The sequence below is a fragment of the Hippichthys cyanospilos genome, chromosome 1 (genome assembly GCF_059441005.1).
Source record: "Hippichthys cyanospilos isolate Australia breed blue-spotted pipefish chromosome 1, RoL_Hcya_1.0, whole genome shotgun sequence".
NCBI classification, from domain to species: domain Eukaryota; kingdom Metazoa; phylum Chordata; class Actinopteri; order Syngnathiformes; family Syngnathidae; genus Hippichthys; species Hippichthys cyanospilos.
This window is the reverse complement of record NC_142369.1, coordinates 1,367,811-1,390,610: the sequence shown is the minus strand read 5'-3', so window position 1 is coordinate 1,390,610 and position 22,800 is coordinate 1,367,811. Positions and strand designations below refer to the sequence as shown.

Sequence of the window (22,800 nt, the reverse complement as noted above, 5' to 3'; positions counted from 1 at the left end):
AAACTTGTGTATTAAAGTGTCTGAAAAAAATAGGCGATCCTTATTATCACAATTACACTTCACATTGCAAAAAAAAAAAAAAAAAATCCTTTTCCCAAGGGACATACACGCCCCCGCTGGCATTGGTTGTATGGCCCTTCAAAACAAGAGTTCTCTACAAAATAAAATGCAGTGCATCAACAAAGTTTATCCGACAAAGCGGGGGCAGAAAGGAGCAGAACAATAGTACAATACAGTACAGTACATATAGAGTACCGTATTTTCCGCATTATAAGGCGCACTTAAAAGCCTTAATTGTTTGAAAAAGCTGATGTTGCGCCTTATAATCAGGTGAGCCTTATATATGGATCAATATTGAGACTGGGATTGGTAGATGGGGAATGAACTGATGAAATAAGCTTTACCTGTTTCTTTTGTATTTACACTTTAACAAGGTTGCTCATATTGACTGAGTTATTCTACTATTAAGAGTTAAGAGTTATTATTTGAGTTATTATTGTTATTACTTTGAGTATTACTATATTGTGATTGTAAAAGTTTTAAAATATGTCATTAATTGAGGCTGCGCCTTATAATCCGGTGCGCCTTATATATGGAAAAAGTTTGAAAATAGAAAATACGGTAATCTGTTTATTTTATTTATTTATTTTTAGTTCTTATTTGTACGGTGTTCCGACTTACACTGAAATTCGGGATACACCTCGTCTTCAGAACGATCCACGTCGTAAGTCGAGGACCCCCGTATGGCATTTGATAGACATACATGTATTTGCTATAGCGGTTCCTTAATTAATGTGAGAAATGATTAACGTTGTCTGTAGCTTAACGTAAACTGGTAGCCATTCGTATTACTCGGTACCAAAGTAGCTTTCGGTGTCAAAAAGTTTGAGCTGAATTCTCACGAAACTTTGCTGTCATAAGGCCTGCCAAATATGTAAATATACGTTTTAACGGGTTGGAGTTTTGAAGGCCCTTTATGGTTGCTCACAGCTCAAATAAGTTTTGCTTTTGTCCGTTTGCGTAGGTTCTGTGGCAGCTGGACATTTTCAGACGCAGCTTGAGGCAGCTACCCGGCCACTTCTGTTTAGGCGAGTCCTGCATTTTTTGCGCATTAAAGGTAAGCGTGCTTGTCGCTGAACAACCTTTGCTCAATTCGTCCGCGCAGCGCCCCCTCACTTTTTGTCCCTTCCTTCACCTCAGGCCATCTTCTCCCAGTTCCAGCACAGTCGGGAGCGGGCGCTGCCATCAGACAACCTGCGCAACGCCTTGGCGGAGACCTTTAAGGACGAGCAGCGCTTCCAGCTGGGCTTCATGGATGATGCCGCAGAGTGCTTTGTAAGTCGCCCCCCTGGGGAGGGAGGCGGGCGTAACCGGAGAGCGTGTTTGCGTGTACTGCAACAAACTGTTTGGCGAGGTCACAGAAAAGAGCTTCTGTGCCTTCTTTCCCTTCCCATCAACCCCTAGCAGGTTGTTGCTAAATATCAGGATGACGGATTATGTAAGCGCCGGGGATTGCATCATTTCTGCGCTGCTCTGAATGTGTTTGTTTCCGACTAAATAGAAATGACTCCTTTTGGAGGAATGCGGGGAAACAGCGGGAACCCGAGCAAACCGGGCCCGGCTTCTAAGCGCTCGTTCGTGAGCCAAATGTTACCTGTTTGAATTGTGGGAACTACAGTTTTTTTTTTTTTTTCACTGCTATTTCCCCTTTGGCGTCTGTTTGAGTTACACCTACTTATCTAACCAAAAATGGATGGGGTCAATGTGACTCGCTGGTGCTGGTGTTCAACCATCTAAAAAGGAGATTTAGAAAAAAATTCACCATGGAGATTATCCAATATGTTCTTCTTCAGTGCCAATTTTCAGTAGCTCTGTTTCGACAGAGATGTGGCTGCATCAGCTGTTTGCAATGGATGTCTTATTGGCTGCGAGACCTACAAGGTCTGTGCTGATGTGTGTAAAAAATTCAGAATATTGGAGACTGTTCCTAATTTTGTCGTGCCGAATCCAAAACCGGTCTCAATATTTTGCTGTCACATCAACTTTTTGAGCTATAGGATCCTTTTTTACCCTAAAAGAACATCACGTGAATTCGGATGGCTGAGTATCATGCCGATACCCGACTTTATTTCAATGCATCGGTACCCGCGAGCAAAGCCGGTACTCGTGTCAGCCACTCTCTTGGAGCGGTTTCAGGATTATAGACCATAGATTAGAAGAACCAAAAATTCCCAGTAACCTCACAAAATGTTAAGGATTCAAAAAGTACTACCAAACACTTTTTGATCACATAAGGTAATTATCTCCTGCTAGCTTAACACCCGTAGTTGCTGTCTTCAGAATATTCTTAATTACCCACAGATCTTTACCCTTGAGCTCTCGGTAGCAGGTGCAGGCCGCTAGAGAATTTATGCACATTTAGTATCAGATTAACTGGCTGTGATGCTGTAACCTCTGAAGGCAGGCATGCGGTCTTTAATATTTTATCACAAGGAGGCCTGACAACACCCGAGTCGCTAGGTGCTAGTCTTCCCAGCTTTGAAACCTAACGCCTAAAATTGAGCTCGCCCTGTCCCGTTCTGAGCTGCGCAAGTGAGAAATGAGACGTCAGTGGCACGTTGTTGTTGATTTTAATGTGATATTTTGTGCCAGGAAAATATATTGGAGAGGATCCACTTGCACATCGTGCCTGAGGAGACCGATGCGTGCACCTCAAGATCATGCATCACCCATCAGAAGTTTGCCATGTCGCTTTACGAGCAGGTCAGTGGGACGTCACCGCACTTGCCGGAACCCGTGCTCGCAACGCACACGTATGAATCCACGTCCCCGGATTTGCCAGTCCAATCCGTCACGTTCAGAAAGCCTCAGTGGAATAAGGCAGATTTGATTGTACTCAGGTTCTTCCATGCAGCATCAGCAGAAGCCAGTAAATCACAGATGGTGTGTGTGTGTGTGTGTCTTTGAGTGTAACTGGACACAACCACACACACACACCACTGGGCCTTGTGTGATGCTGACTCGCGTTCCCAAACCAGTTCGACCTCACAATGAAAGACGAGGAATGATAAGACTGACGCATCAAAAACAAAAGTCAGTGTTTACTGAACGGCCCACCTGTTAAAATATGTTTTTATTTATGTATTTATTTATTACATATCAAAACAAGTTTAGATAAAAACAAAACATATGGATAAAAGGAACAAAGGCAAGAATATATTTTATTTTTACAGAAAAAGCATTTGCGGTACATTGAATATTCAACAGTGCAATACTTTTCAAATTGAGAGCAAATTAACTGGAACATAAAACCCGCTATAACTAAATTGGGTTATAGTGACTCCTTTGCAAAACGTTGTCTGCCTTTATTTGCCTGTATATTTTCATATGGATGTTTTATATGTTCTGCTGTTACTGAAAAAAATTGCATAGAGATACCACAACATTTATAGTTCTTTAATAAATCACACACAGATGGAAAAGCACACTTAATGAAAAGGGACATCAAGTTAAAAAAAAATAAAAAAAATGTGGCTCAGGTAACCACCAATCATACCTCAGCAATTTTCCGATTTCAAACTCCCACTTCGCCTGTTCGCATTGAACCTAGCGTGAATATGCTAAACATTTTTGCTATTCCCTCTGCCCGCAGTCCGTGTGCCGTAGCTGTGGGGCGTCCTCTGACCCGCTGCCGTTTATAGAGCTGGTCCATTATGTCTCCACCACCGCACTCTGGTAAAACCACGGCAACACAAACGCCCCGAGTTCGCCCCTTTTCGTCTGCCTCGCTTATCTTTTTCGGGCCCCCCGCCCTCACTCTCCCTCAGCCAACAGATGCTTCAGCGCAAGGACGATTCCTTTGGTGAGCTGTTACAAGCGGCGTGTACGGTGGGAGATCTTCGCAACTGTCCCGTAAGTGGTGGTGTCACCTTCGTTCAGCAAGTCAGAGGAGCGATTTGATACGGGTTCATCGGTCGTGTCAGTACGCAGTATAGACTTAGCGATATTTCTCGCAGTGATCCGCTGTGACAAACTAATGGCATCTTTTCAGTTCTATCTCATAGTTTTTCCATAAACCGACTCCTTGAACACACACGCTATGTTCGGATATTCGGAGTACCCTGCCCGATACTTGATTTCTAGGATTTAGCTATAATATAAATACTCAGGGTTCAGATGTGTTTTTGAATACATTTGTACCTGCTTGCATGTTAGTAGTCGCTCCATGCTTCTGTTCTTAATAAAGTAGGAAAACAGTCTTAGTAAGTGCAAAATAATGTCAGGTTCTACCCCGGTTTCTCCCCTTTCCCGTTCTAGAGCAAATGCGGTCAGAGGATTCGAATCCGGCGCGTGCTCATGAACTCCCCGGAGATTGTCACCATCGGCTTTGTGTGGGATTCGGACCAGTCGGACCTGACGGAGGATGTGATCCGCTCACTGGGACCTCACCTCAGCCTGTCGTCGGTGAGAGCAGCCGACACCGCGCGCGCCACGGCCGCGAGGTGCTCGGGTCTATTGTCGGATGCGCCCGTTGCGTAAGCAGTCAGCAACCCGTCGGGGTCTCCCTGGCCCGCTTATTATTAAAAAAAAAAAAAAAAAACACCACACCAGTCAGTGTCAACCGGTTCAAATCCCCCTCCCCCGCCAGACGAGCTTTAGAGCCACCGGCGAGTAGCGCGGCGCTGCTGGAAATCAAACCGGGGTGGGCTCCTCACACGTTACATAACTTCCGCAGCGAAAGCGTTCAGCGTGTTGATTTGACAGCCCGCCCTCTCACATGTTTCTCCGGCTCCCGCCACAAAAGCCTCGATTCACTTGAGAGTGTTTAATGTGACATTATTGGGTGTTAAAGGCAGATCCACCACCACCGCCCCAATTGTTTGCAATCTATTGTTGGCGAGGGTGAGAACCGGCTGGAGCGGGAAGCGCACGAGGGAGGAACAAAACCTCTTTGTTGCCATGCTGCTGCCGTTCTCATCTGGAAATGTTTTGCCTCATGTTTTGGTCAAGTTGGTCCGCAACATTTTTTTTCAGCCCGCGGCAAAGTGGCCATGTCTCTTAACACGACTGAAACTACGGGCTGCGCCATACAGCTCGGCACCACAAATGAGTAGAACGCACGCTAATCGGCGTTAGCAATATTAGCTTAGTCCTTGCATCAACAGCGGCTCCAAAATGTCACCTAACGGCTACAACATAAGTCCAAAACCATGCAACATATTTGAAACTTGACATTTATTGCTCTAATTATTGAAATGACAACAAAAACATCTTAGCAAAAGAGCTATAGCGGAGGCATGTGCACATAGCTAGCATGACCTCACCGTGCAATCGTCCAGCCGGCGTGCACACCAGCTCTCCCGCCACAAATGCACAGGTATAAATGATAAACAAAAATGTATTCTTAATATAAATAGCAACTCAATAACAGAAGTGCTTTTGGTGAAATTAAAAGTACACTTTATTGGACCTTTATTTTTGTGAATGTTGCACTATGTCATCCGATCTGGGAAGTTGGAGGCTCTTCTTTTGACGTTTTGATAGTTTCTGACTTGGTATGCAGAGAACAAAGAAAACAACCAATTACTGCTCAGCTTTCAAGCATCATATGACCAATCTCCCCCAAAAAATGTGAGCGGTGACGGGTCATGTCATTTTCAGTCAACGGCAAGTGACAAAATAGCCGCCACTAGAGATGGGTCAAAAACGTGAATTTCATGTAGCACAAACGCCATATTAATCATAATGAGACTCCAATAAAGCAGCTGTTATTGCGCGTGCAGCTTTTCTACAGGGTGACGGACGAGCACGCCAAAAAGGGCGAGCTGTTGCTCGTGGGGATGATCTGCTACTCCAGCCGCCACTACTGTGCCTTCGCCTACCACACCAAGTCCTCCAAATGGGTCTTCTTCGATGACGCCACCGTCAAAGAGGTGACCACGGCGCTACACTCAATCAGCGTTTGATTTTGCCCTTCCCGTGTAGCAAAAACAGTCACATCTTGAAAACGGTAGCTCAACATTTTATGTTCACTTCAAGTCGAAACTGCGCAGAGCTCGGGCCGCTGCCAAGTCCGCGCAATCCTAATTTGGACGGACGCCAAATCGTCCATAGATACAGCAGGACCATAAGAGTTGAACTCGTTCTGAGATGCTGCTTTACTTTCAAGCGGTTTTCATTTAAATCATTCCCCGCCAGCCCAGTAAAAATTGATCTTTGACCTTTATAGTGACAATTTAGATTAACGGCACACATAAATTTCAATGTATCTGAAATGAAGTAAAACTACTGAAGTTTTGAAAATGCCCCCCCCCCCCCCCCCCCCCCCCATTGATTTTGCTGTACAGTATTTCTATTTGTTCATCTCTGCTTATCTCTCAGCTGCAATCTTCATTTGCTTAATGAAGAAACGCAGGGGCATCTGTTAGCCCACAGCTTGCCTTTGTGGCGTCTCTGCGGCGGCACCTGACGAAGCCCAGCTAATGTGATTGTTCCACGCGCTTGCCAATCGGGCGGCGAGATGCGGTTCACCCTCGTTTTTTATTTTTTTTTCCCAAGTTACGTTTTGGCTTCTGTTACAACATCTGCCGGTGCTCGTAGGTTTAATTTAAATGAGGGGGTGAGAGGATTTCTCGTGCTTCGTTTCACGGTGAACAATCAAGCGCTGGCCTTTCTTCCGCTGTTTTTATTTTAGGTGGGCTCCAGGTGGAAAGATGTGGTCAGCAAATGTATAAAAGGTCACTTCCAGCCTCTTCTGCTGTTTTACGCCAACCCGAATGGCAGCGCCATCACGGCAGAGGATGCGTCACAGCAGAACTTGAGCCAATCCCAGTATAAGAACCTTGAGAATGGAGAAGGCAAGTCATGTTAAGTTCTCAAATAGGGGAACGTGAGACTTTAATGGGGTTTCTACAGGTATAAGCAAATATGAAGAGCAAATTAATTGGAACATGAAGCAAATATTGCTAAATTGTGCCAAACATTTGGCCCTTTATTCTGTCAGGATTTGTATGGATTCATACAGAATTTTCATTTGTGATGAAACACCTTCTAGTTCTTTTACAAATTAAGAGCAAATTGATTGGAACATGAAACAAATGATTCCTAAATTGTGCAAGATGTTTTAACCCTTTATTCTGTCAAGGTTTGTACAGATGTGAATTGTCACTTGTGACCATTTTTTTTAGCAGTTGCACCAGAAATAAAAAAAGATGGTTACACTATCTACTTTTCTTCTTCCAATTAAGAGCAAATTAATTGGAACATGAATCAAATAATCCCTAAATTGTGCAAAATGATTTATTCCTTTATTCAATTAAGGTTTATAGAAATGTGAGTTGTCATTCGTGGCAATTTTCTAGCAGCAGAGCCAGAAGTAAAGAAAGATGGTTACACCATCTCTCTTCTAGAGATGCTGAATAATAATAAGAATACTCTTCATCATCATAAAATGCACCTAGAGATGCACATTTTCATTTATTGTTTTTAAATGCACAAATGCTTTGTGCTTGGCTAAAAAAATATTTCAGCACGAGCGTTATCGATGGAATTGTTGACATACTGAAGTCAAGCTCCAAAATACTATTTTGCACGCACGCTAAGCAGCTCGCGCAGGCAGCGAGCGAGCGACATGGACATCTCCCTCCTGGATTATACACCCCAGGATTTGCGGGAGATTTTATCCCCGTTTAAGAATCCTCCTCAAACCCTCCGGGCTGGCCGCCGCCCAGGTCCAAACCGGGTGGCAGCCGGAGTGATGGAAGCAACACCCGTGCTCTCATATTTGGCAGAAGCGCTTGATGTTTATCTAAATGGCGTCTTTTCCCTTTCCCCGCTTAGCTGCGACATCTCCGCTCCCGTCCCCGAAGAAGCTGGAGCTGACCAAGGAGAACCTGAACGCTCTGTTGGGTCTTCAGCGCTCCTTAAATCGGAAAAGCCCTTCCGCCTTTAGCCGCAACAGTGCCCAAACTAGCGGAGGGCGTGGGCCAGGTACGCTAGAAAATATTTGACTCGCTTTGGTTTTTGAAGGCTTTGAAGTTTTTCCACGTTCAATTATTTCCACCGTGACTTGAATAAGATGAATATTTAGAATTTGTACTTGAACAACCTTCATTCTTTCTATAGTTTAAAATCCGTTGTTGTTTTCTTCTTCATCAGACAGTAGCAAGGCTTAAAAACTTTAAAATTCGAAAGTAAAAAACTTTAAAATCTTAACATTTCTAAGAGTTTTTACCTGACAGGTTTCGGCGTTTTCTTTCGACTTCTTCTGAAGGAGGGGAAAGAAAACATGTCACTTTTCAATTTTAAAGCCTTTACTGTCTGATAAAGAAGAAAACAACAGATTTAGAATTTGTTTTGTTGAATGTGAATTTTTTTTCAAAATCTTTCAAAAAAATTTTTTTTCAATTTTTTTTTTTTTTGCCAACAAACATCCATGGCAAAATGGAATGAAGTTGATTATTTAAGTTTCAAATGAGAATGATATTTGATGTTTCTTGTACCACCGGAATGAATGACAAACAGCCGTTGCGGGAAACGCAGCCTCATTAGGAGTGAATGGGAAATTTGGGGCTGAAAAATATTGAATGGTGTGAAAACCATGAAGATTTGAAATGAGAACTATAGGCACACATTTTTGGAATAGGTTGAAATGACAAAGATGTGAATCAGATGAGATGAATTATGTGGAGATCCGCGTCAAAAAATTGTGAGCAACAAAAATTAGGAGTAACGTGTCCACATCAGTGCGCATCGTTGGAACCTGCCGAGAGTTAGCTAACTAATCACACCTGTTTCATCGCCCTGTCGTTTCTGTTTTATCATTCCCGTAAAATATCCAATGTCGCGGTTGCCGGCGCATGAATTGTCGTTGTATGTTTTTTTTTCTATAGTAAAAATTGGCGGCGGCGAAACAAGGCGTCAATTCCGAGAGATCTTCAGGGAAGTCGCGCAGAGAGCCGGCGGAGAGGCGCATCCGCTCGGAAGAGAGTCTGATCGAAGCGGTCAGCGGCGGGCGGAATCACGCTACAGAGGTCGCTCACACTCTCGCGTTCAGCCTGCACATGTGACTCGCCGCATAAAACATGAGAGAATTCCCGGGCTTTTATGACATATGAGAGCGGCCCTCGTCTCCCTTCCCCGCGAGCCTTATGTAAGCGTCGGTTAGGGAGCAACGTGTCAGAAAGGGGATTAACTGCTGACGTCCATCCGAGCTTTCTTTCATCCAGCTCTCTTCGAGCTGGAATTCTCCCATTCACCTCTTCGCAGCCGACAAACAAAACACGCGACGCGTAGTGTACGTATCTCTTGTAGTATTATGGTCTGGAAACTTTTTATTTTCATTAATGCAAATATATTTTTCCCCCTAACAAGTACAAAGCGTTTTTTTTTTTAAAACACACAAAACCAATCACCAATCCGATCACGAGATGTAGGAGTATGTCTATTTCAATAACTTGTTTATTTACTTATTATACTGTTGTCAGAGAAATCTATAAAGAAGACTAAGACAGGCCCAGACTAGGCTGTAAAATAGTAACTTAGACCAGCTTAGATTGACTGTTCTTGCGAGCGAGGGACGACGAAGCTCCCGCTCTCGCGTTCGCCTCAGAGCCGTCAGAGCTCAGTCGCCCTCGCTGGCTTTTTTTATTCAGCAAAGCATTACGCGATACAAGGCATAACAAAAAGCCGGCCGGGCACGGCTGATCTAATCCTAAGGCTGGGCCAAGATTTCAGTTGCCACTTTCCTGCATCAACAGCCCTAATATATTCATAAAATAAAGTTTGTTTGCCATAGTTTAACATTAATAACCATGCTTCTACGGATAAGCTGGAAATTTGTTTGAGGGTGCTTGCACCTCAAAACTTTCAGATAACATTTGCGTAACTGGTCACTGAAATCAGACATTATAGACGATTGCCAAACTTGCAAAAAAGTGACAGATATCGGTCCATCACCAGCAATCCGGTTTAGATTCTGCTAATGGCAAAACGCATCTGCATAAAATTGAACAAAGAAAACTTTTTTTGCAAAGGAGTCATTAGAACACATTTTTGCAATAATTTGCTTTATGTTCCAATCAGTTTGCTCTTTTTTTGAAAAGAGATATGCTGTTTCCGCCAGGGGTTTTAAAGCATTACATTAAAATTGCTAATGGCTGCAGAAACCCTGTTAAAATTCACATACCTCCTAAAATACCTTTATGTACACGTACTGTACACGTGCCCCCATTTGACAGCCACTGGTGTACAGAGTTCCTTCGCAACAACGTGATTTGGTTTTTGCGTATCATCGTTTATTGATCTTTTTTATGTTTTTTTTTTTCTTTATAGTGCTAAAAATAAAATAACAAAAACAGTATAATATACAAAAAACAACCACGCATAAAAACAAATCAATGAAAAAAAATACACTTATATTGCGGATTTTATTTATTTTTTTGCTGGACATCGCCGCTGCAGTAAAGTTTATCTATTACATGCCGTATTGCCTCAAAAGTGGCTGCACTTTTTGTCCTGTTCAAGCTGAGATGTTTATAGAGGAAAAAAACTGGGGACTGGACTCCTGTAGGCTGTAATTAACACTTTTTTTGTTTGCCTCCTTTTTTGCCGTTCCGTTTTTTCCTTGTCAACCTGCTGTGTTCTTTGTTAGAACATCCCATGTATAATAACACGATATCCTATTGCCTCTGTACTTCGAACATGATGCACACCTGCACATATAGTATATACTATAGTGTTGTAGTCAAGACACAAGTCGCTAGCTTAGACCAAGACATTCAAATAAATGAGAAAAATGTGTTTTTAAAAGCATTAATTGTACTTGAAAAATACTTATCAAATTAACTGCTAAAAATGGGAACATAAATGCATTAGCCCTTCGAGCAATTTATGCACGAACTATTAATGCTGAGGTTACATTAAAACTGATTTTTAATTAGTATTCATTGTTTTTTTCCATATTTTCCACAGGATTTAAACCCGGATTGTTAACGGATTGAAATCGGTCAAAATCATATCCAGGACGATGAAAGAAAAATCAAGATTTCATCTTTTGTCGTTATGGCCCAGCCCCACATTGACAATATGAACTTTATTCACACAGATCCGGGTCAAGACCGCGTCTACTCCCGTTCCATCTCCCCCCCGGAAAACAACTTCAAGCAACACGTGGAGACTCGTCTGTACGGCAGCCAGGGGAAAGGTCCCACGCGGAATGAGCGCCCGCCCCAACTTAGCAGCAGGCCTCTGGACTCCTTTCGCTCCAACTCCAGGGTGCAGGTGTTGCCCAGCGTGAGGAGCGCTCACGACGGCAGGAGGCCGGACGCCAACGGCTACGACACCGACAGCAGCCAAGACTCCCGCGGGCGTCCCGGCGGCGCGGGGGACGGCCGCAGCAGATCCGGTCGCCCTTGGAAGCCCATGCGGGAGGTGCTGAATGTGGACAGCGTCTTAAGCGGCGGCGACGGCGGCGAAGCGGCCGGTCCAGAACGGCGGCAAAACCCGCGAAGGTGGCCCGGCAGCAAGTCGCCCACGCGGGAGCGAGATTGGGAGCCCGCCGCGGGAGGCCGGGAGGAGCGCAGGCTCAAGAGCCTCATGACCATTTACGAGGACGAGCAGAAGCAGGAAAACGGCAGCCGCGGCTCGCTGGATTCGCTTGGCCGGGGCGGCTGCGGGGACAAAGACGGGTCGAAGGGCACGGCGACGCTTAAAGTCTATAACGACAACTGGAAGATCCAGCGAACGGAATCTGGCTACGAGAGCAGCGACAGAATCAGCAACAGCTCCGCGAATATGGACTCGCCCGTTGTGGAGAACTTTCCCCCCAAAGAACTACGGCCCATCCCCGAGCTGCATCTCACCCGGTAAATAAATGCAGGAGCCATGCTCTTAGTGTCGTAAGAACGCAAGGGCGCTCAATACGGATGACGTCGTTTGCCAAGTGTAATTGCAAGTGTTTAAGCCTATTTTCACAATGACGTCATTTGCCAAGCGTAATTGCAAGTGTTTAAGCCTATTTTCACATAACGTTTACGCGTACTTGGAAATGCAATCAAATGCATTTACTGTATGTTCAAGCGCAATTGCAAGTTTTTAAGCCTATTTTCACGTAACGTTCACGCGTACTTGGAAATGCATTCAAATGCATTTACTGTATGTTTGAATGCATTTATTGTAAATATAGGCCAACCATTTGCAAATAATTGCAAAAAACACATTTGGAAATTTGTTTGAGGGGGCTAGCAAAATTCATTTCAATACTTTCGAGCGTGTTTATCGGTATACACTTTTGCGTTATTTGCAATTACGCTTTGGCCTACATTTTACCAACGTGTTCAAAATTGTAGTATGTAAATATTACGTATTAGTCCTTTTTATGGTTTCATTATGATCGCTGTTATTTTTTAAATAATGCCACCGGGTATGCAAATGCTTAAGTCAATTTTTGGGGAAAAAAATGTTTTTAAGCCTAGAGCTTACATTTATTTTGAGTTTGCTAGAATTTTATTTTATTTTTTTAAACTATACAAAGGCCGCGCGACTCTTTCTTAACCTGGCACTAATCTATTTATTCTCCTAAAGATTTTACTTCAAGCCTTAGCACAAAATGCCACCCCGTTGCTACACTCATGGCATCATATTATCGTAAACTATTATTGGTAATTGCGTAACGTGCCACTGAAGATTATTTTATTCACTTTGTTTTTTTTTGTTCTAGGGATGTATTCCCTCCAAGGGCAAGTGATGATGAGAAATTGCAAGCCAGCTTTTCAAGCGGTAAGTCACCTTCATTGCAAAAAAGCATTTGAGAATATTTGCATTTTATCTTCTCAACAATCTGAGGAAACAAGCTCTCGTTTTTGTCCTCATGGTTTAAATCTATAAAGAGAGCAACCCATTCATTTCCCTAATTCATTCATTCATTTCATAAGTTGTGCCTGATTTTAGCGGGAATAAATCTTTATTTAATACATAAGTTCAGGGAGGGATCCAACTTTTGAGCTCCCGGACGTAAAAACAGTCAACAGGAAACACTGAGTTTATCTTGAGTAAGAGGCGGGTGATGATGATGATGATGATGATGATGAGCGAGCTTGTGAGGGCCACCCAGCTGTGCTCAGCCGGGTAGAAAATGCCACGGCCGGGCCTGTCAGAAGGTGGTATTCAGACGGGAAGCCAACAAACTGCAGGCGCGTTTCTTGCCAGGTCATGGCGAGTTCCAAAATGAAGCACAAACACAGGAATGTTTCCATCTGGGTTGGGTCGAGGAGTATCGTCATTTTCCAGGCCTTTGGTGGAGGTCAGCATACCGGTGGTAGTCTCGCTTTGTTTCAAATCCGGGGTGGATTGGAGACATGCAGCGAGACGGGAAGCTTCGACCTACCCTCTCCAAACTCGTCCGACTTGTTTGGGAAGGTGCAAGGCGTGCGCGCTACCCGCGCCAGAATAAGATCTTGAACTAGGCGGCCGCCTTTGTGTTTCTGCCTCCTGATTGACTGCCAACCAATTCGGGGTCCGCTGCGCATCCTGCCCAAAGTCCGTTTGGATAGGCCGTCGCTCACTTGTGACCTTCCTGAGGATAAGCGGTATAGAAAAATAGATGGATGGATTATTCCATATGTTGGCCTCGCCCCCCTTCACGCCGCAGCAAATAGACCTCCCCCAGCCACTTTCCACTTGTGGAAAATTTGGAGCGCGTGGGGCTTCGCTGTTTGTTCGCGCACCTAAATGACATTTTAGCATGGCTAAATTTCAGCAAGCTTGAAAACGTTTCCGCCCTTCTTCCACCGGCACACAGCAATTCACCCCCTTCAAATGCTATAACATTTTGGTGTACCTTGCTTCAACGAGTATATGTAGTACAACTAAGCAATAACAACGCTATTACCAGAGCAGCTCTTTAGGGGGTAACATGAGCTTTGAACTCATTCAGTTCCAAAGATATTTTTTATGTTTATTATTTTTTTAATAGTCCAGACATTGAATCCCAGGCCCTGCATTTTCCGCACTATAAGGCGCACCTTCAAAGAATGGCCTATTTTTACATTGTTTTCATATACAAGGTGCACCGCATTATATGGAGCATAGAATAGAAGCTACAGTAGTAGCTTGGGTTCCGTTACGCAGCCACCAAATGGTGCTACGCTAAAGGGAACGTCAACAAAACAATCAGATAAGTCAGTCAAACTTTTCAATAAGGTAAGAATATAGAAGGTTTGCGGAAAGAACTATTTGAACAATGGGGGGAAAAATACCTCTTGATTAAATTAAGAGTGTTTAGATCAATGCCAAGACAAATCAAGAGTTTAAATGAATATAATTATGATGCAAATACATATTAAACTTATTTTTTTAAACAAAGTGCATCCTAAAACCTTAAAATAAATTGTTTTGTTGATTTAAAAACAGTTTCTGGATTTTTTTTTTTAAATAAAATCACTTTCATTTACAAAATCTTTTTATGTGTCTATTTTAAAGTCTTGATTGGTATAAGCATTTGTTTTAATGTAATCAAGGGGCATTTTTTTCCCCATTCTTCAGATAGTACCTTCCACAAATCATCTTTATTCTTAACTTCTGATTGAAAAGTTTGACTGCTAGTTTTGTTGCCATTCCCTTTAGTGCAGCTCCATCTAGTGCATGCATAACGCAACACCAGCCACTACTGTAGCTTCTATTCCATGTGCCTTATAACGCTGTGCACCCTATATATGAAAGGTTTTAAAAGGCAAATAATTGAAGGCGCGCTTTATAATCCGGCGCACCTCATAGTGCGGAAAATACGGTAAAGCAATTGATTAGCTCGTTACTTTAGTACTAAAGTTAGTTATTTCAGATTCCTAAAATCTGGCAAATTATCACCATATGAATCTATTAATGAAATAAACTTTGCTTACATCTCTACAATTATCATGACACTTCCTAGTTTTGTTGTTGCTGCATTTAAGAGTAACTTGCTGTTTGTGTTGTTGGATTTCTGGAGAGGACATTTTTGAAGTTGCCCAGTTCTCAGAAAATTTCAGCTGGTAAGAGACAGAGCTACTGCCTGTTTGATTTGGAAAGAGACAAGTTGTGTCCTGTGCATTTGTTACTTTAAAAGCCAGCGTGCTCCTGACAAGCTTAACAATGAAAGCCCTTTTAAGACACAGACAGAGAGATGGCGGCATTTGCATTGGAATGTGCAAAACATTGAAATTGATGGCTACCGGGGGCTCCAACACGGTGGGACAGACATCGGGTGCGGCGTGGACTCTTAATGCCGCCGCCGTCGCCGCTAAATCATCCTTGGCCGCTCCAGCAACGTCTCATGGGAACGCGGCGGAGAGGCCGTTAACGCCGGTGGATGCACTTGACCGCGTGACCCGCCAGCCCTCGTGCGTGACACAAATATTGTTGGAATGAGTTTGAACCTACGGGCCAATCTAATGGATTCCCTCGCCGCGTTGTTTGCATAATCGTCTGCCCTTGAGTTTGCAAACCGAGGCCGAGCTCGAATTATCGTTGGCGCTCGCCCGGGCAGACGTTTTAGTGCGCATCATTGAGATGTAGAAGAGAAGCTACAAATGACGAGAAATTACAAGGCTCCAAATACTGCTCCTTGACTTGTACATTTTGGATTTTGCGCCTCATGTAAAGAGATGGACTTGCTAAACTGAGAATCAAGCCAACAGTCCCAAATTGTTTTTAAGGGCGCCGGTTTCCTTACTTAATGTGCGAGTCGTACTGAACGGTCACCATGTTTGAGGCTGCTGCCACCTTCAAAATAAACACATCGAATACTTTCTTTCAAGTCAACAAGCGCACCCTTAATTTTACGGTCAAATTCTGCTCAAATTTTTGATGTTACCATGTATAGCAATGGTCCCCAAGCTTTTTCTCACCACGTCAACGCTTGAGATGTTTATTTCTTTCTTCTCTTTGATTCTTTAGTTTTTGTGTTTATTATGGCAATATTTAGCCTGAAGCAAAGAGGTGTGTCGGCATCTATTTATTTTGAAGGCAAAGGGGTGTGTCTTTAATTTGAAGGATGACAGATCAAGAAAAATTGTGAATTGCCTCATGGACTTAGCGGCTTAAAACCGCAATAGCGTTGTTGGGTGGGTGGGGCTGACCCCGGTGTAATTGCATGCCATCACAAAGGATTTAGCCTCTAATGCTTTGGAGAGAGTGTGCTGATGCATCGCAGATGGCAACGCTCTCCCTTCATCTCCTTGGTTTGCTCAGCTACTCTTGCTCTCACCTTTTCGAACTTACATCGCCGATGCAGCCGGAGACGTGACGGCGAGACAAAAAATGTGAAACCGTGTCTCGGGATTCTGCAACGGATAATCTAATGCTTAAAAGCCAAATCCATCCAACTTTGGCATTTGAGTGCTTTAGATAGAGGATGTTTGTTTGAGTGGAGTTGCTGTATTTTTCGGACTATAAGGAACTTAGATCAACGGCCCAATTTGGGTCGAAACTGACATTGAGCTGTTAACATTGTGTCATTTCATCGCAAATCAACAGTGCACCTTATTTACCTCAATTGACTTGTTCATTGAGACTGCAATTTATAATCCGATGCATATTAGACCGGTGCAATTTCGACCGAAAAGTACGGATCCCAAAATTGTGTGCAAAAATAATCATCGTCCAAATTTTGGACCATATAAATCCATTATAATTACAATCTTTGAGATGCATTTGAATAGGTTTTATGACATTGATGTTCCTGCGATTTTTGCAACATTCCGTTGGGCGGCGGTCAAACTATGTCAGCAAACAAAAAATTCTTTGACTTGTGTTTTATCTGAGACAGTAGGTGGCGGTACAGATCAGTTAATGGCTATGTCTTAGAGTCATCATCACGACACAGACTACACAGACAAACCCTACCATTTTTCAAAATTTTTTGCGTCAATTTAACCTACATATGTGTATGGGTGCAACTGATTTCACCGAACAATTTCAAATGAACGGATCTGGGCAAAACGGTCATTGCATCAGCCGCCGTCGACTGAGCGCCCACCTTCAACAAACATGTCCACATTTTCGGCCAGCACGTTCTGCAAGAAGCCTCGAAAAATTCACGGACATAGGAGGATCGTTTGTACTCGCCCCGATCGACGGACGTATATCTGCTTCGGTGTACGTGGTTTCAAATTTGGTCGCTGTCAGACAAAATTGCACTCTGCGGACTTCAACCTATTTGGTTGGGGCCAAAATAAAATGGTGTTAGCCAACCCCTGATGGATTCATGCTTTGATTCAATCTCTTTTCATTACTGCCTCCAACTTGTAAATCTGCCGGAGTTCTTTATTAGCTCCAAGCTAACGGGCTCCGGGTAAGGTGCCAGATCCCCTCGGTCTGCGCCGGTTCACTAGAACAGAGCCCTCGCTCCCCCCCTCCCCTCCCCGCGGCCACACGAGGCTGATACTTCCGTTCTCGTCACAGGGCCTCGCGGTGACCCCTGTTAGATAACGCGTCATATTTCCTGTCCGGAGCTAAAGCTGTGACAGATGTTTGCTAGCTTGATTTTGGACTGTTCTGTGCTGGAATTAACATTTTTTTCTCTTTTTTTTTTATCTAGGTGACCAAGGCAAAAGGTCTCCGGATCTGCGTGACTCTAACAAACTCTTACAGAGGTAAATCCCATCGCAATGCATTCATTTAAATATGCGGCACTTGAATACTGTCAAATGCTGTTACTATTTTTTACGATACAATGGTGCAAAATGGTACCCGAATCATACACAAATACATTAAAAAAATAAAAGAAAATTACATTTTATTGCACTGATACCAAGATGTAAAAAACCAAAAAACAACAAAAACCTTGGCAGCACACAGAGGATAAATGGGAGGTCTTTGCCTTAACCCCTTCGGACCCAAGCAGCATTCCTGAGGACATCCAAACCAATAAATACGCAGAATTTTGACGGTCTCTCACTTCTGAGAGATGATTAGACGAAGCTTTACCAATCAGAATCAAGTCGTGGTGCTTAGCACGCCCTCATCCTCTTTTTCGATCTGACAAGACGGCTCTCAAAAAGAGACTTCAAAAAAGGCACACATAAATGCTCTTTGTTTTCATCAAAGACAAACAAAGTTGCTTTCTATCTCATTTGAAGGATTACAAGCGATAACAGTTGAAGTTTTGTTTTTTGATAAATCAGCGTTTTACAGGACATTTGAAACTTGGTGCAGTTTGGTGATATGGTATCACTAGTGCTTGCAGAGTTGACTCAGTAAGCCCCTCTGAAATTAATGACATGACAATTTGAGGTTGGTTTTTTTTGGCCTCCATTGAGGATAAGGAGGTCTTAAACATAGGTCACCACTAATGGTGCACTGTGACTCAATCATTAAAATATCTTTGGCATTAAAAAAACTTAGTGTAAAAAGAAAAAAAACATTTAAAACATGCCGTCAATGTATATAATAATAACAATAATCAAGATAAAGTGTCCTCTTTTGGATAATGGAAAAGATCTGTTATCTTAAAGAAATAACTTCATTATTAATAAATATTTCTCCACAAACATAATTAATATAAAGTGTCAGACCCGTGCCCAAAAAGAAATAATTATAAATAAATATTTGTCCACTGAAAAATATTTAACATAAAGCGGGGGATAACATTAGATATCTGTTCAAAAGAATGACATAAACATTGTCTTATGAACTTATAGTTTCCTGAAACATGTAATTAATTCACTAATAATTTTTGAAGGATCATGTTTGCTTGTTTTATTTCAAATGAGTGCCCCCTGAAGTTCCTTCAAGTTCCCCCCACTGTCATAATGGACGCCAGCAAATCAGGGGGCCATAATTTACACGTAAACTAAAGAAAACTCACTTCAGAGGTCAATTTGAGGCAGCGTATTATACAAGGACGCATATTCTGTACTGAATTTCACAGTCGGACTTTTGTTTTTGAAATAGGAAACGAGCCTTTCGATACACCCCCGGAGTCTTGGAATACGGCGGCCCGGACACCGACAGAGAAGACAATCCGGATAGTCCGGTGAGCCCGGTCCCGTCTTATTTGACAAAAACTAGCAGTTCCGAGTGGATCAGCTCAGACGACCTCGCCGGCCCCTTCTCTGAACACGAGGAGACCCGCCGCGATACCCGACCGCACGACCCCCCGCCCCCTCGACCCCCTAAACCCTTTCCCGGAAATCGCGTCGACCCGTCGGAGCCGCCGGAAATACCGGCCCGCCGGCCCTTCGGCGCCGCGCCCGCCCTCTCGCACAACACCCTGATCCGCTGGATCGAGACGCCCGCCGAGCGCGGGCCGCCGTCGGACGCCGGCTCCAACAAATCCTCGGACCGGGACCGCAACGACCTGTCGGCCGGCGAGGCCGAAGACGGGCTTCCCGACCGCGACCGGGAAGGCGCCGACTCCCCCGACGTGGTTCTGCCCACCACTTTCTTCTCCGTGGACAACTGCATGACTGACACCTATCGGGCCAAATACCACAAAAGGCCCGCCTTGTACTTGAGAGCCGACGAGCACGCGTCTTCGGGGGGGGAGAGCGACGTGGACGCCAGAGGGCTTCCCGTTGCGGAACTCCCCGCCGACCGCCCTCAAACAGGTACCTCTAGAACTGCCGTTTCGATGGCGATTATCACGGAGGCCAGAAACCAAGCGAGCCTTTATTACAGGGCTGTCTTATTTAGGAGATATTATTGTTATCCGTGGCACTAAAGAGTTAAAGTGAGAACTGGCTAGCTTATGTGCGTCATTTTAAAAAAATTTCCCTGTTAAATGATTATATCAGCGGCACAGCGGGAGACTAGTTTGCACGTCCGCCTCTCAGCTCTGAGGTCCCGGGTTCGATTCCAGCTCTCGCCTTCTTGTATGGAGTTTACATGTTCTCCCCATGCCTGCATGGGTTTTCTCCGGATACGTTGGTTCCCTCCCACAATCCCAAAAACATGCACGGTACTGCAGGTGAATTGGACACTCTGAATTGCCCTTCGGTGTATTTGTAAGGGTCGGTGGTCGTTTGTATAAGTGGGCCTTGTGATTGGCTGGCAACCAGTTCGGTGTCCCCGCCTACTGACAGCTGGGACTAGTGAGACACTAGTGAGGATAAGCGCCTCTAGAAAATAAATGGATGATTAAATCAATGCTTACAAACCTACTGCCCACTCTCATTTTTGGGAAAAAAAAACAAAACAAAACGTGAATTTACGTCATTGGCACGCTTTGGTTGGGTTCCATTTGACTTCCTTTCACGTCGACGGCAATCAGTGTTGAAATACATTCTTTTTTTTCAGGCTACTCGTCTTCCCCCAAGCCCGTTGCCAAGTGGAATCCAGTGACCCCGAAAGGACTGGACGAGCACGGTTTCCTATAGGTGGAGTCCAAGCGAAAACAAGCTTTTGTCGGGATAACACAAAAATCACTATGCATTACAATTGTTGCACTGTTTGAATTTCTGGAAGACCAACGCGGCAGCCAAGCGGGTCGCTCCTCGGGACGCCATGGGATGAAAATGTCATTTGCACAACCAGAATGGTACAAAAAAAAAGAACCGTCCTCTTTTCAGGGTTATCAAGTCGAGGCTGCGGCGACTACCGAGCAAGTTTTGTCCTTTCCCGGTACTTTAATGGATCCTAGGGATCCGGATACATGGGTACTCCCGCAAAGGTATGCGTGCGTACCGCCACACCGGCGAGCAGGGTTTCCCTAACTTGGGGGCCGAGGTGAAATCCTCTGTGAATGTCTTCCCCGTCTCTTTTGTGTTAATAATAAGCAGGGGTCGGGCGGATCGACCCCGCCCCCCTTCGGCGATGGCTCATTCTTATTGGCGGCAAGTATGTGGCACAAAAGTCTTAGCACTGGATGACACTCTTATCTGTACAAACTTTTTTTGTAGAAAGACACGCAAGCTTTTTGTTCTGGGTACAAGTCATAATAAAATGTTTTAAATTTATGTAGTATTTGTTCATGGTTAGTAAGTGACGCAGTGCCTTTTTGTATTTTTTTTTTTGTGCCAAAGCAAGGTTTGAATCAGTTGTATTTTGTTTAAATTCCAGAGATTTTTTATTTTATTTGTATTGATCACAAGTCTTTGAGTAAAAATAAACAGTTTTAATTAACCTTGTTTATACGTTTTTTTTTTTGGTGCATTTTTCCCAAGATACAGTTGTCACGAACTGATTTAAAGCGTTCGCAATGTGCTGCTCCCATCTGCTGTTTGGTGCACACAATTACACCCTTGTGGTTGAAGTCGCCTTTAATCTAAAGTAGAATTTATTAATTTATTTATACGTTAAATTTTCATTCGTTTTCAATATTTACAAAAATCAAAACGAGTTACACGACAGAAAATATATAGAGTATTCAACAAAAATAATACAAAATAACACGTCCGCAATCCATACAGCCCAGCTTTGGACCAATTACTTGAACCTTGAATGCCAGAATTTCCCAGGACACGTAAAAGCACCGGTGCGTCACCTTGCCACAGCGTAAGGTAAAAGTCAATACAGGTGCGTAACTAATTATTTTTAAAAGTCTGTGATATGTTTTTTCTTTTGTGCTCATTTAGTTTGTTTCTACTTCCAGCTGGAAACATATGAAATGTAACAACGCTACCAAAGCCATTTTTAAGTAAGTTGTGCATAGTCCTTTGCATACTTTGAGAGCTTTTTGTTTGGAGAATTTGGCTCATTAGAGTTTAGTTTAAAACTGGAGCCTTCCTTTGTGTTTTAGGGGTGCTTTGCGGAAATTGGCCACCTTCTGCCGCTATTTTGTTTTGCCTGAGGTGAGTTTTGAATCTCAAAATTACATCTTTGTTTTTTTTTTTTTTTAAATACTAATTATTATAATGCATTTTTTCACTCACCCTCTATGTGTAACTGGACAATTATTTCTTCTTTCGTGACATATCGCCTGATTCTTTTTGTCATTTTAAAGAAATTGTTTTAATTTTTTTTGTCTCAGCCAGGAGAAAAGTAATAATGGCTTTACAGGGTTTTTTTGTTGTTGTTGCCTTTTTTTTCTTTCTTTTTAAGTTAAATTGTGCTTAAGCTAGTGTAGTTTGCAACAGACGTCACGCATACGGTGTTGCCTCGTTTATCACGGGTTACATTCCAAAAAGATTCAATAACCTTTTTTTTTTTTTTTTAGCTTTCGTTCCTATGTTTCACATTTGTGTGAAAATCAAGAAAAATCGCGTGCTACACCTGCAATAGATATGCTAAAAAAAATCCATGTAATAGAGGTTGCCTTTAAAAAATAATAATTGCTTTTTTTGAATGGTCGGACTTAAAGGAAAGAAAAATTGCAATAAAAATATCGACGTAAACCTGTAATGAGTTATGGTCATAAATGAAAACCCAACTGCAATGTAGCGAGAGAACACAGCATTTGGAACAGCATTCAAAAGAAGTTAAAAACACGTCTTGTTGAACAGTTGATTCCGTTAGTATGACTCACAGTATGATTGAAAGCAAAAGTGAGTTTTTAGCGTGTATAAATGTAGATATGTATATATTATCCCACCAAATGAATGGAGGTAGTATTTTTTTCTAAACCAGGTCACGTTAATATACATAGTATAATATGATGTAATAGAAGAGAACAAGGCAATTCCTTTTGTCGCTGTTTTTTTTTTTTTTTTTTTTGCATTTAAAAAACGAAGGGACAATATGAACCTCCCGAGGAGGGTAACAGAATTTTTGTCACAACAGCCCCATCTGCTGGAGGTAAACAAAACTAATGCAGAAACGTTTTGGTCCTCAGCAAAACCATTCACTCTCAGTTATATAAAAATACGTAGTTTATTTGAACGTAGCATC

General features: G+C 43.1%; 1 protein-coding gene and 1 long non-coding RNA gene across 5 annotated transcripts in view; one reads left to right on the top strand and one right to left on the bottom strand.

Annotated features, from left to right (window-relative positions):
• usp53a (ubiquitin specific peptidase 53a) overlaps positions 1 to 21,096 on the top strand; it is a 31,001-nt gene extending 9,905 nt beyond the window's left edge. For both annotated transcript variants that reach the window (XM_088414255.1, XM_088414262.1), the window contains exons 3-17: positions 1,025 to 1,117; positions 1,201 to 1,335; positions 2,653 to 2,763; positions 3,653 to 3,735; positions 3,828 to 3,912; positions 4,318 to 4,464; positions 5,784 to 5,933; positions 6,695 to 6,857; positions 7,840 to 7,989; positions 8,892 to 9,032; positions 11,105 to 11,864; positions 12,719 to 12,777; positions 17,573 to 17,627; positions 18,928 to 19,583; positions 20,272 to 21,096. In XM_088414255.1, coding sequence (XP_088270381.1) covers positions 1,025 to 1,117; positions 1,201 to 1,335; positions 2,653 to 2,763; positions 3,653 to 3,735; positions 3,828 to 3,912; positions 4,318 to 4,464; positions 5,784 to 5,933; positions 6,695 to 6,857; positions 7,840 to 7,989; positions 8,892 to 9,032; positions 11,105 to 11,864; positions 12,719 to 12,777; positions 17,573 to 17,627; positions 18,928 to 19,583; positions 20,272 to 20,351 — 2,868 coding nt within the window. In that variant the 3' untranslated portion in view covers positions 20,352 to 21,096. The remainder of the gene's footprint in view (positions 1 to 1,024; positions 1,118 to 1,200; positions 1,336 to 2,652; positions 2,764 to 3,652; positions 3,736 to 3,827; positions 3,913 to 4,317; positions 4,465 to 5,783; positions 5,934 to 6,694; positions 6,858 to 7,839; positions 7,990 to 8,891; positions 9,033 to 11,104; positions 11,865 to 12,718; positions 12,778 to 17,572; positions 17,628 to 18,927; positions 19,584 to 20,271) is intronic.
• On the bottom strand, positions 12,912 to 15,980 carry LOC148428516 (uncharacterized). 3 transcript variants are annotated; one of them, XR_015865539.1, is made up of 3 exons: positions 15,882 to 15,980; positions 15,207 to 15,371; positions 12,912 to 13,573 (listed from the first exon to the last, which is right to left on the bottom strand). It is a non-coding gene; the product is annotated as an uncharacterized LOC148428516 (long non-coding RNA). The 3 variants fall into 3 exon arrangements; XR_015865537.1 differs by having other exon boundaries at positions 15,848 to 15,928; XR_015865536.1 differs by having other exon boundaries at positions 15,207 to 15,756; positions 15,848 to 15,897.
• Positions 21,097 to 22,800: the final 1,704 nt, after the last annotated feature.